General features: G+C 33.3%; 6 protein-coding genes across 6 annotated transcripts; 2 read left to right on the top strand and 4 right to left on the bottom strand.

Annotated features, from left to right (window-relative positions):
• Positions 1–123: 123 nt before the first annotated feature.
• Positions 124–696, bottom strand: NDAI0C05170 (gluconokinase; the record flags this gene model as incomplete). Its single annotated transcript, XM_003669371.1, has 1 exon — positions 124–696. The coding sequence occupies one exon, from the start codon at positions 694–696 to the stop codon at positions 124–126; it is 573 nt and encodes a 190-aa protein (XP_003669419.1).
• A 1,602-nt stretch (positions 697–2,298) lies between these two features.
• On the bottom strand, positions 2,299–3,465 carry NDAI0C05180 (uncharacterized protein; the record flags this gene model as incomplete). The annotated part of the gene is made up of 1 exon (XM_003669372.1): positions 2,299–3,465. The coding sequence occupies one exon, from the start codon at positions 3,463–3,465 to the stop codon at positions 2,299–2,301; it is 1,167 nt and encodes a 388-aa protein (XP_003669420.1).
• Positions 3,466–4,307: 842 nt separating this feature from the next.
• PAM1 (Pam1p) lies at positions 4,308–6,878 on the top strand (the record flags this gene model as incomplete). The annotated part of the gene is made up of 1 exon (XM_003669373.1): positions 4,308–6,878. The coding sequence occupies one exon, from the start codon at positions 4,308–4,310 to the stop codon at positions 6,876–6,878; it is 2,571 nt and encodes an 856-aa protein (XP_003669421.1).
• Positions 6,879–7,332: 454 nt separating this feature from the next.
• Positions 7,333–7,806, top strand: BTT1 (CCR4-NOT core subunit BTT1; the record flags this gene model as incomplete). The annotated part of the gene is made up of 1 exon (XM_003669374.1): positions 7,333–7,806. One exon carries the CDS (start codon positions 7,333–7,335, stop codon positions 7,804–7,806), a length of 474 nt encoding a protein of 157 aa, XP_003669422.1.
• Positions 7,807–7,972: 166 nt separating this feature from the next.
• Positions 7,973–8,740, bottom strand: MET32 (Met32p; the record flags this gene model as incomplete). Its single annotated transcript, XM_003669375.1, has 1 exon — positions 7,973–8,740. One exon carries the CDS (start codon positions 8,738–8,740, stop codon positions 7,973–7,975), a length of 768 nt encoding a protein of 255 aa, XP_003669423.1.
• Positions 8,741–9,758: 1,018 nt separating this feature from the next.
• On the bottom strand, positions 9,759–11,114 carry RMD5 (ubiquitin-protein ligase RMD5; the record flags this gene model as incomplete). The annotated part of the gene is made up of 1 exon (XM_003669376.1): positions 9,759–11,114. The coding sequence occupies one exon, from the start codon at positions 11,112–11,114 to the stop codon at positions 9,759–9,761; it is 1,356 nt and encodes a 451-aa protein (XP_003669424.1).
• Positions 11,115–11,339: the final 225 nt, after the last annotated feature.

The following is an 11,339-nucleotide window of genomic DNA, read 5'->3' on the forward strand; positions in this document are numbered from 1 at the left end:
TCATAAAGATAAAGAATGATTATATTTAATGTTTTTTTTTTTTTAATAATCTACATCTACTTTTTTATAATATATACGAATTTCTAACGAACTTTTTGACGATTCTCATAATTATTATTTCCTCTAATTTTTTAAAATTTTGCTGCATAATTCTATAGTCTCATCTTCAATATGTTCAAATGTTTTACCATCCAACTTAACAATAAAACAATGTTGTTCTTTTTCAACATCGGGTAATTCCAAATCATTAAATTGAGATTCCATCATATTTTCCTTCATAAAATGACCCATTCTTTGTTTCAATCGTCTTAAAATTTCAATCTTACTAGCATACAAGAAAATGAAATAAAAATCCCCATTTGGCCAAACATTTCTAATTCTATCTCTATATTTCTTCTTCAAACTAGAACAACTAATAATTGTTTGACCATCATCCTTCTTAGCATTCGAACCAGCTGTCTCAGCAATCTTCTCTAGCCAACCCCACCTATCTTCATCACCTAGTGGAATCCCATGAGACATTTTCTCTACATTAGCCGCTGGATGTAAATCATCACCTTCGACAAATTCAAGCTTGGGGAAATCTTTCTTAAACGTACGAAGAATTAAGTCGGCAATTGTAGATTTACCTGTACCTGCTGTACCGGCCAATACTATAATCTTTTCTCTTTGAGTTGATGAATCGGTTGTAGTCATTTTCTTGTTTCTTGTTTTTTGCTTCCTGATATTTCTATATATCTATACGTCAACCACACGATACCCTTATCTAAAACGAAAGATTCGCCTTCTCGAAACGTACCTGATTGATTGAAATTGAGAGTTTATAAACAATTCTCTTGTTTCTTCTGCTCCTTGTTTATCAGTGGACAAGTTACTTACTATCCCTTTCTTATGAACAGCAGATTTGGAGGGGAAAGAGAATTTTGTTCAACTTCATGACATAAGCTGAATATAGTAGTTGGAATAGGTTTCCTGCTGGATTTGGTGAGATTGTTCTTGCTGTCTCTTGGCGGCGGTAGGTTGTGCGTCGAGCTCTGAGGGATAACTGCGGGGTTATGCAAGCGGTGTTTAAATATATTTCTACGTGCATAGCGTACGTGATGTAAAAAAAATGGATTATAAAATATCCAATAGACAGTGGTTGATTCTATCAACTGATTCGTTTATAATATAGTCTCCATTGCCTAAACAGCTGAGACTAAGTCATATATATAGTAAGCCTCAAAGTTCAATATTTTACATAGTTTAACTATAGATACACTTTACGAATCAACAAAATAGATGTAATAAAAAAAAGTATGGATATATTCTAAACTCTATATGGCATTGCCGTCCCGCCCTGAGCAATAACCAATTTCTTGCAATGGGCTGCTTTGCTCTCAAGACGAGATATACGGTCTGGTGAGCACTTTCAACGACGGTTGTAGCAAATTTTATTACTTGCTGAAAGTTCGAAAACAAAATCTAACGTTCCCCATAATTTAATTATCGATATTCCCGAATTGGGTAAAATAATATTGAAGAATTCCGACGGAAAGTATTTTAACAGCTACCACTAGTCGCGGAAATTCTTTCTTCGTGCTCGGTAGCAAGGATTCCAAGGAAGAAAACCAAGTTACTAATACAGCACTGTTCATCAGATAGAAAGGCAAATCAATTCGTATATAAAACGAAGGAAAGCTTGTGATGAATTTTGTAGGCTGGGGGCGATAATAGACACATAGTTTTTAATTACATGATTTTTAAAAAAAAATTAGCTTTAAATCTATTCAGTAAATATACTTATAATTGCGTTCAATGAAGGTTAGGATTGTAACGATTTTTCAACCCGAGAGAATAGATCCCACGAGGTTCACATATGACTTCAAAAGCTGGCTTATCCAGATAGTTTCTCTCACTGATAAAGGCCGTAGATCAGAGAAGATACAGGGTACAGTTACGCCTAACCTTACGTTAATGTGTGTAGCGTTATATGTGGTTAGATACCTAATAATTGTAGACATGAACCTGCTTGTCCTCCTCCATATATGTGTAATTAATGTTTTTTTATGTAAAGCTATTCAATATTCAGGGAGTTCTTGGTCGAAAATGGTCAGTTCAATTGCAAGCAAGAACCGCTGTTTGCAGCTCGGATATGATAACCATAAACAGTCTACTTTCCTCTCTCACTAAAACAAAGAATATATAGCATATGGTTGCATGCGTTTCGTTGTGTTCTCTGTCATTGAGCGCTAATGCCCATTAGCGGAGAGTCTCAGGGATGGATGATGCAAATTGCATGCAAATGTACGTAAGATTCTAAAACATGGAAGTGAATGGGAGCTCGGCGCCATGTTGGATAACTAAATCTATCAGTCTTTCATCTTTACTCTCGTGCAAATAAGGCCAGAATGCTGAATCAGATAAAATATTTTGTAAATCATCCGAGTTATAATATCTTCTCCATATTTCTGAAATAATAAAATAGCGTCGATTTACATTCTCATTTTTTCCTAGAGGCATTGCTTTCAGTACTAAATCTACAATTTGTTCCAAAAAGAAACAGTCTTTCGTTAAATTTCCACTTGCCAAAAACTCTACAAGGAAACGTAAGGTCTCCCATAATTCGGTCTCCTTGATGTGTGAATTATCGAAATAATGTTGAAGAGCGCCAAGGAACAGCCTTTGAACAATATGAATTAAATTGAATATGGACGAACCATCTATAGGAAACATGCCAAAATAGGAAAAGATTGCACGAATAAATGTCTTTTTACCAAATAGGAGATCATGCCTTTGATATATAAAATCTGGAAGATCCCCATTAAATTCTTTTATATTCAAGTCAAACAAAGTTGATAATAATTGGTCTTGATCAATTGTCGGATCCTCCAAGAATTGCTTTTCAATATTCTTTTCTACATTTGGATGAATGAATCCATTGATAATTGGAAGTATATATTCATAGTTTGCAATGAAGTAATTGGTGAAGAATTTATCATCAAATACGGTTGGCGAAAGGTATTTAACCTTCGACCTCTGAACGGGATTTTTATCAGTTAACAAGGCATGAGCAGATAGGAATTCAAAAGGATCCCATAAGTATTTCTCCCAAAAAAGGTCAGAGACTAAAGTTGGGTAAGGTCGAAGAAACCTATAAAATGTTTTATTTACCAAAGGTAACGAGTTGACATCTTGTGACAAAACGAATATCCTTTGTATAATTTCTCCCGGAAGAGCTTGCAAATTTATCTTTTCAGTGGCCCTTATCTTACGGGTTAGCTCTACTGTCATTGTAGGATTAGTACGTACATCAGTTTTGTCTATAGCATGAACCACATATAGATCACTGGTGGTTGCTGACCGATCTTTGGCTCTGTGAGCTTTCCGATGGCGGGCATCATAATACACTGGAAATTCATCATGATGTTTTATTTTTCTCCTCTTATGATGCCTGGTAGGATATCCAACGGTTGTGAACCCCATTAGTATCTCTCAAACTTATCAGCTGTCTTCACCATTTGCCCTTACCGAGTTGATAAATGTGAAAAGTTTCACTGCATTTTGTACGTTTGAGTGAAGCTCATCTGTGTTTTCTATGCCTCCAGATAGTTTTAGGTCACGTTTTTATGCTTAAGGTTAACAGAACGTTATTACAGAACACTAAGAAGAAAAAGGCCGCATAAACCAAAAAATGGTCTGAGGAAAAGTTTTCACACGACAAGTTTTTCCGAATAAAATTTTTGGAATTGAAATTTCCGCCCATTGTTCTCATTCTGTTCTTCTCGTAACAAAATAACAAAACCAAAGTTCTTCCTGGTAAACTTTTTAGTTACTTTTTCCCCGAGAACTTCGCAGAATTTCCAACTAAAATAAACATAAATTTTTCAGTTTATTCGAGGAAAGTTCCACAGAAAATACCGTGCAAAGGGCAGGTTCCGTGGGTCGAAGCAATTTGCTTTAACTTTAAGAATATTAGAACCTATATCTGCCGTGAAGAGAAGTGGGCTTTTTCTGTAAACAGCCGGCTACCTTTACGTATTGTTTACCTCTTGGTTATTTATTTATTTATTTGCTTGTTTGTTTATTTGTTTGTTTGTTTTTGTTTACCACGAACCAAAGATAGATTTCTACCTTTATTAGAAGAACTCTTTAGTAACAAGATCGTGGAATTTTGTACTGAGTTTGAAATCTAACGATCATCACTTTCTATACCATATTGGATTTGAGCCTCAAACAACGTCAAACAAGTTGCCTTATTATTTTGAATTGCAAGTGAAATTACGATCGGCATACATATGACTAGAAACCAGATATAGAAAGAAATTATGACTGTCTCTAAACCTATATCAACCGTTCTATTGGTAGGTAATAACCCGAATATAACATTCTATACATCAAGATTACAAAATGCAAATAATAACCTAGATTTATTCCATGTGAGTGATTCTAAATCTAACATTTTTAGCATTGAAACGGAAACTTATGGTAAGGAACAATTTGAATTGGATAATCATTTTACTTCCATCGACCATTTAATTGAAGCTTTAAACCAAATCTCCTCAGGTCAAATTTTCTTCGATTTGATCATTTTGAATGCCTCTTCTTTACAACAATTATCCTTAATATCCTCTCAGCTAAAACATTTAATTAATCAAGATTCTATAATCGTTATAGAATCATCAGGTTTCATTCAAATAGATTCTTACTTCAACGGGCTAGACTCTCAAAACATTATAGTCAATATCTTATCCGATTATAATATTTGTCAGATAAATCCAAATGGATATAAACAGTTAAATAACAAGTCAACTAATTCTAAATTTTCATTAACTTTGGGAAAAAGTGACAATATAAACAGCATTGAATATCCAAAGGAAACTAAAACAAAATTACAAAATCTTGAAACTTTCTTAAAGAAATTCTTTACCAATGATACAATCGACTTTTGTGATTATTCACCTTCCAAATTTTCTACCAAGGAATGGTCAATGGCCATCCCAAAAATTTGTTTGGACCCTCTCTTAGTTTTACTAGAGGAAAACGAACCAACTGATCTGTTAGATAACATCCTTGCAAAACCATTAATATCCGGATTAATAACTGAAACAATGACCATAGCAAAGACACTAAACGTTAAATTAGATACTAACATTGATAACGAAGATAAAATCTTGAAGGTTTGGAGCGATAATTATTCAGAAAATACAGAAGGTAAGAATGAAAACGTACCTTCAATATTGTACCATTTCATTAATAAATCAAATATACCTTTGAATTTTGATTTATTGGTCTTACAACCAATTTTATTAGCTGATAATTTCGGTATTAAGACTCCATATTTGGAATTTTTGTTCGCTATGTTATCACAATTTGAAAAAATTAATTTAAATCAATCGAAATGGTTTACTAGAACAATCGATTATAATAGTCTTTTGAAGGAAAATGATGAATTGCGAAAGGAACTGAAGACCAATAAGAAAGTGTCGAACGATGAAAAGATTGAAAATGATTTGAATGCTAAACAATTTTTAGACAGGATTAATGAATTACAAGGTCAATTAGATGCGTCCAAATGTGAAATTGAAACATTGAAGGCCTCGATTAGTCATTCTAATGAAGACAACCCTTCTGCGGGATTAGGTATTATCAAATCTAAAAGTAATAATAATAGTATTGAGCCTGATCACGATAGAAGTCTTGTAGCTCCTTCTATGATAAGTGAGAGAAGCCAAGAAAAACCATTGGATATACCAAGTTATAACAACAATAATAAGGATAATAAGGATAACTCCTTGGAAAACGATGAAAAAGAACAATCCTTAAAAGAAAGGGAAATTGAATTACAAAGGAAAGAACTAGATTTGAAACAAAGGGAATTAGTATTCAAGCAACAATCTATTCTCCAGCAACAACGTCAAATAACTCATAAACAGCAACAGTACTACCAATCGCCTCAGTTGCCAACTGAAACATTTGCCACTCCGCCAAGATCACCTGTCATTAACAACCATAGTTCTAATGACTCAAGGAAAGCTTCTTATACAAAACTCCATAATATCAATAAGAATGGACGTAGTACTTCCAACACTAATCCGACATTATTAGCAAATAACTTTGTGGATCCAATTTCCTCAGGATTGCCTCCATTGCAAACTTCAAACATGGATAGCTTTGGTGAATCGTCATCTTCACCAAATGTTCCATATCATCAACATCACGCTATAAAACCAACAAGTAGGAAAAATAGAACAAGTAATATGCCAAGGATTGGGAATCCGTCGAGTTTAACTTCCAATAGCTTAAATAATAATACTAGTAATCCATCTACTCCACTTTCACCTGGATTCGGTTCAACTCGTGTATCGTCCTTTCCCTCTCCACCACTGAATAATCATCATAATAACAATAACAATGGTATTAATAATTATAAATTAAGGGATAATATTTTGAATACAAGTGGACTCGATATGCCAACTCCGAACAAGGTAAGGAATTCCCCAGTACTTGGCGTAAATAATAATAATAACCATAACAATAACAATAATAATGGACAAAGGCAGATAAGTACAAGTACTATGTTAGATCATGCAACAGAGAATAAATTCCCGATCAACGGAGGTCCTGCGCCAATTGACTCAGACTTACCATCAGGACCAAATGTTAACAGCATGTCTCCTACTATACCTGAGTTGGCACAACCTAAATACCAATTTAGTAGTTTCTCTAACACTAACTCTAATTCAAATCCATCATCTAATGATACCACTGCTGATACTTCTAATGAACATACTGGAGAAACAGACGATAATGGTGCTCACGCGGCTGATGGATCAGAGAAGAAAAAGAAGAAGAAGTTTGGTGGTTTATTCAAAAAGAAGGACAAGAAGAAGAAATAATAATAAACTAACGAAGGATATTGAATCAGATGCCATTGTATTATATTAAATTAATAGTGAAAAAAAACAATCTGTTAAAATTCGACGTACTTTACGTTCTTATAAATAATCAATACAATTACTAAAATATACAAAGAGAAAACTGTATTGTAATATAACAAAAAAATACCTATTTAATCATTATTTAATTGTAATTCTCCCCCTTTTTGTAAATGTCTGTACATGAGATTAAAAAAATAGGCTTTAGTTTTATCTTTCCTGACATTTTTACGTACGTACCCCATTGAAAATTTCAGCGGCAGCAACAACAAGTGGGAAATTTCCAAATCGAAAATACGATACAACTTTCCTTACAAAGAAACAGATTCTTCAAGCTATAGACCAATTCTTATTGATTTCTTCTGCTCTTCCACCTAAATCAAACAACACAACACTACGTATCAATTAACATACAATGCCAGTCGATCAAGAAAAATTAGCTAAACTACAAAAATTATCAGCTAAGAACAAAGTTGGTGGTACTAGAAGAAAATTAACTAAGAAGACTGGTTCTACAGCCAACGCTAACAAAGATGATACCAAATTACAAGCTCAATTAGCCAAATTGAATGCCATTACAGTTGATAATGTCGCAGAAGCCAATTTCTTCAAAGCAGATGGGAAAGTTTTACATTTCAATAGAGTTGGTGTCCAAATGGCGTCACAATCAAACACTTCTGTATTCTATGGGCTACCACAAGAAAAGAATTTACAAGATTTGTTTCCAAATATTATTTCTCAAATGGGTGAAGAATCTATTCAAGCTTTGACTCAATTGGCTTCTCAAATTCAAGGCAGTCAAAAGAATGGTAAAGAAGCTGCCGAGGAAGAAACTGAAATCAAGGATGATTCTATTCCTGAGCTAACTGAAGGTCAAACTTTCGATTAATTGAATGTCAAATAAAAATTTTATACATAAATGAATATAAATGTCATGGAGAAAATCTATAAATGGTTTTTGTTTTTTTCAATACGATCTATACGATAAATAATGACAGTATTGTTAGTAAATAGATTCTACACAGCTCAATGCATATTTGTATACATATGAGCATCTACCGGCTGTCATTGTCATCAATCTCGTTATCAAAGTCATCGTTACTCTTCGACGAAGATGAAGGTGAAGTAGATAATCGGACGGTCTGTAAGAGGTTACTGAAATCACCTTGTGAAATATTATTTAGTAATTTTTTCCTATTTCTTTTACAAGTTAATGTATTAAAATGTCTCTTTAATGCATCCTTTCTGGCAAAACCTTTCCCACATTGTGAACAAATGTTCGGTAGTATTGGGAGGTGGGTCTTTTCATGTCTTCTTAGATCAGATGATCTGGAAAATATTAAACTACATTGAGTACATTTAAATTCCTTTTCTTTATCGTTTTCTTTTGCTTTTGATTTCGAATTCGATTTTGATTTCAGTTTTGGTTTCGGACTTGAATTTTTATCATTGCCTATTTTTAAATCTGAATTGGAATTTTGAAGTTGCAGATTGTTTGTAGTATCAGTCGTTACTGAGTTTTTATTAAGAAGATCTAAGAGGAGATATTCATATTTTTTTATTTCGCTGGATGACGTTGGCTTTACGTCGATCTTCTCAGTTTGCTTATTATCTTCATTTTTGTTTCTGTAGTAATTGTTGTCCTGATATTTCTGTCTTATCTTGGCATTATAAGTTACATTAGTAGAGTTTGTTACTAGAGGAGTAACAATTTTGATTCGATTCAACAATTCTCGTATTGTAGGGTCAACATTGGATATATTTAATGTTGTTGTTACTATTGCTTCAGCTGCTTGTCTAAAAAATATCGAATCTTCATCCATAATTTATAACTTTTTCTGTCGTTACTCCTATAGAAAACTTGGTTACCAACTATTCTGTTGTTTCAGTCGATAATTCTGCTAGCTTGTTGAATAATGTCTTTGAAAATTCAATCTAAAAGATGGTAGAACAATTTAACGCTGCAAGGAGAAACTCAACCTTACATAATATACACACTACAGAATGGTTTTAAGTTGATGAGAACACTCCAATGCTGCCTCTAATATTCGATTGAATAAACCTATTTTCCTTTCCAAGTTACAAGAGTTTTAGATTGATCGATCCCGGTTGTGTGAGTCGTTGGATTCATCAACAAATGAGTCGCCATTTAACTGTGGGAAAAAAATGAACAAGTTCCTCTCTTATTTTTAAGGAAGACTCATTTGCTGACACTAAGATTTAATGTAGTCCACTTATAGAATTGTGGCACAACCACACATTTTCAAATATCGAGTTGAAAAAAACGTGGGGGGCCGGTCACGTGCATTTATTTCTTCACTTTGAGATAGGATACTCGTAAACTTATGACGGGTATAATTCCTGGCAGATGTAACTATGATGGTAAAGTAAAGCCCTCTTGTACCATATATTTAGCGTTATTTGGTTAATCTATAAGTGGAAACCTCTAGAAAGTGTAAACATGGAATTATATTTAATATTGTTATTTGTGTAAGGTGAGATATGGAGTTCCAAATTTCTTTTATCTTTGGCGACAGTATTAAGAAACTTCAAGGGTAAAAACTGATTGGCGACATAGCATACATTTTGTAAAAAAGCCACGCCTCCGCATAGCATTGCTTAACATAGATTACATAAATATCATATTCATTTATCTTATCTTAACCTGTTCTTTATTTTGTTTATATAGTCTATATTAATTCAATTGTCCTTTAAAAGAGGGAAAAAAATTAAGATATAATGTTGAAATAACGGTATTAAAAATACAGAACTGATTGATTATAGAATATAGACGGATATTAGAGTATTGCAGAATGGAAGTATATACACCCCGCAAAAGGTTTATATTTGAAGAAATTCAACTCTATTCGTCTTCGCTCTGGATGAATTCACAGGACAATAAGGACATTTGAATGTAACAGCTCCATTCTTAGACAATCTATCTAATGCCTTTCTCGAAATAATATGATGACAGGACAAAGAAAATGGAGGATTTTCTTCAGTAGTTTCTTCCTTCAAAACAGGACATATAAAGACGGGATGGAAATGTGTTAGGAACTCAGGTAACTTCACATCAAATGGTAATTCATCTTTGGTGGACCAATCAACATGAGCTGTGGCTCTAATCGATTTATATTTGATGAAAAATTGAAACGAAATTAGTCCACTTAATGTTATTAAGAAAATAGGTGAATCTATTGGTAAATTATAATAAGAGCAAAAATCAGTGGTAAATAAGGAAATACACTTTTCTAATTGTTCATTAATTAATAATTCCAAATTGGGCACTTTCTCCCCCAATATGACCGAAGTTAATAAAGGTGAAATCTTGGAAAAAATCTCCTTTTCCTTTTTCATCACTAATTTCTTTGGTATCTCTTGAATAAAATATTTGGCAGCTTGAATATCCTCACCTTTTTTAATTGATTGTAATGCATTAAATATATATAATTCAAACTCCAAAGAGGAAAATTCAGGGCGATAAATATTATCATTCTCTTTTAAGCGCAACCATCTGGAACAGCTAGTTGAATCCTCTCTTTTTAAATCTTGAATAATAGTTCCCATCTCCACGAATTTCTTAGATATACCTTCATCAACATTATAAACAGTTTTCAAATATTGGAGTATATCTTCCTCTCCACCGCTACCGTTGGAGGAAATAGGCAAATCTCCTACGTTATATCTAGTTATATGATACCCAATAGCATCATCAATATCTTTCCTCCTTAAATTGGATATCTTATTAGAATAGACATTATCAATATCGAACTCTTTCAATCTATTTGAAATAATCTTACCGAACTTATTATATTGCTGTGATGAGGTTTTCAAATTCTTTCTTATCGAATATTCCCATTGTTTATGAGATTTATTTACTTTTTCAATGATTAATTTTCTCCTCTTTACAGCTTTAGAATCAAGGACCACTTCATGGTCAGGGGTCTGATCAGGGATGAGACTGTTTGAATTCAAATTGATATTGGAAGTTGAGGCACTTTGTTGCTGTTGTTGTTGTTGTTGCTCCTGTTCTTGAATTTGTTTATTTAAGTGAGCTTTCAATTTTCGAAGGTTCATTCTGAACTCCCTTGTGTCATTCAAGCATTGTTGTAGGTTTGATTGAGTTTCTCCTGTTGATTCCTGTTGGGTGTAAAACTTTTGAAATTCGTTTTGTAACGTTGGCAATAGTCCTACCATTGTTGATACCGGTTTCTATATTGATTGATGGAAGTGATAATATGAATTCGATTCTTGATATATATAAATACCTTTGCTTTGAATACCGTTCCAGTCAAGTATTCTCTTAGCTGATGGGTGGTCGTTATTGTGAGGAAAGCTTTATCTCTTTTCATATCCCTTAACATATTTCTTTTCGTGAAAGGAGCGTAATGATAGCGCCGGGATTTCAAACTATTCTATTGA

The sequence above is a fragment of the Naumovozyma dairenensis genome, chromosome 3, assembly GCF_000227115.2.
Source record: "Naumovozyma dairenensis CBS 421 chromosome 3, complete genome".
Lineage (NCBI taxonomy): Eukaryota > Fungi > Ascomycota > Saccharomycetes > Saccharomycetales > Saccharomycetaceae > Naumovozyma > Naumovozyma dairenensis.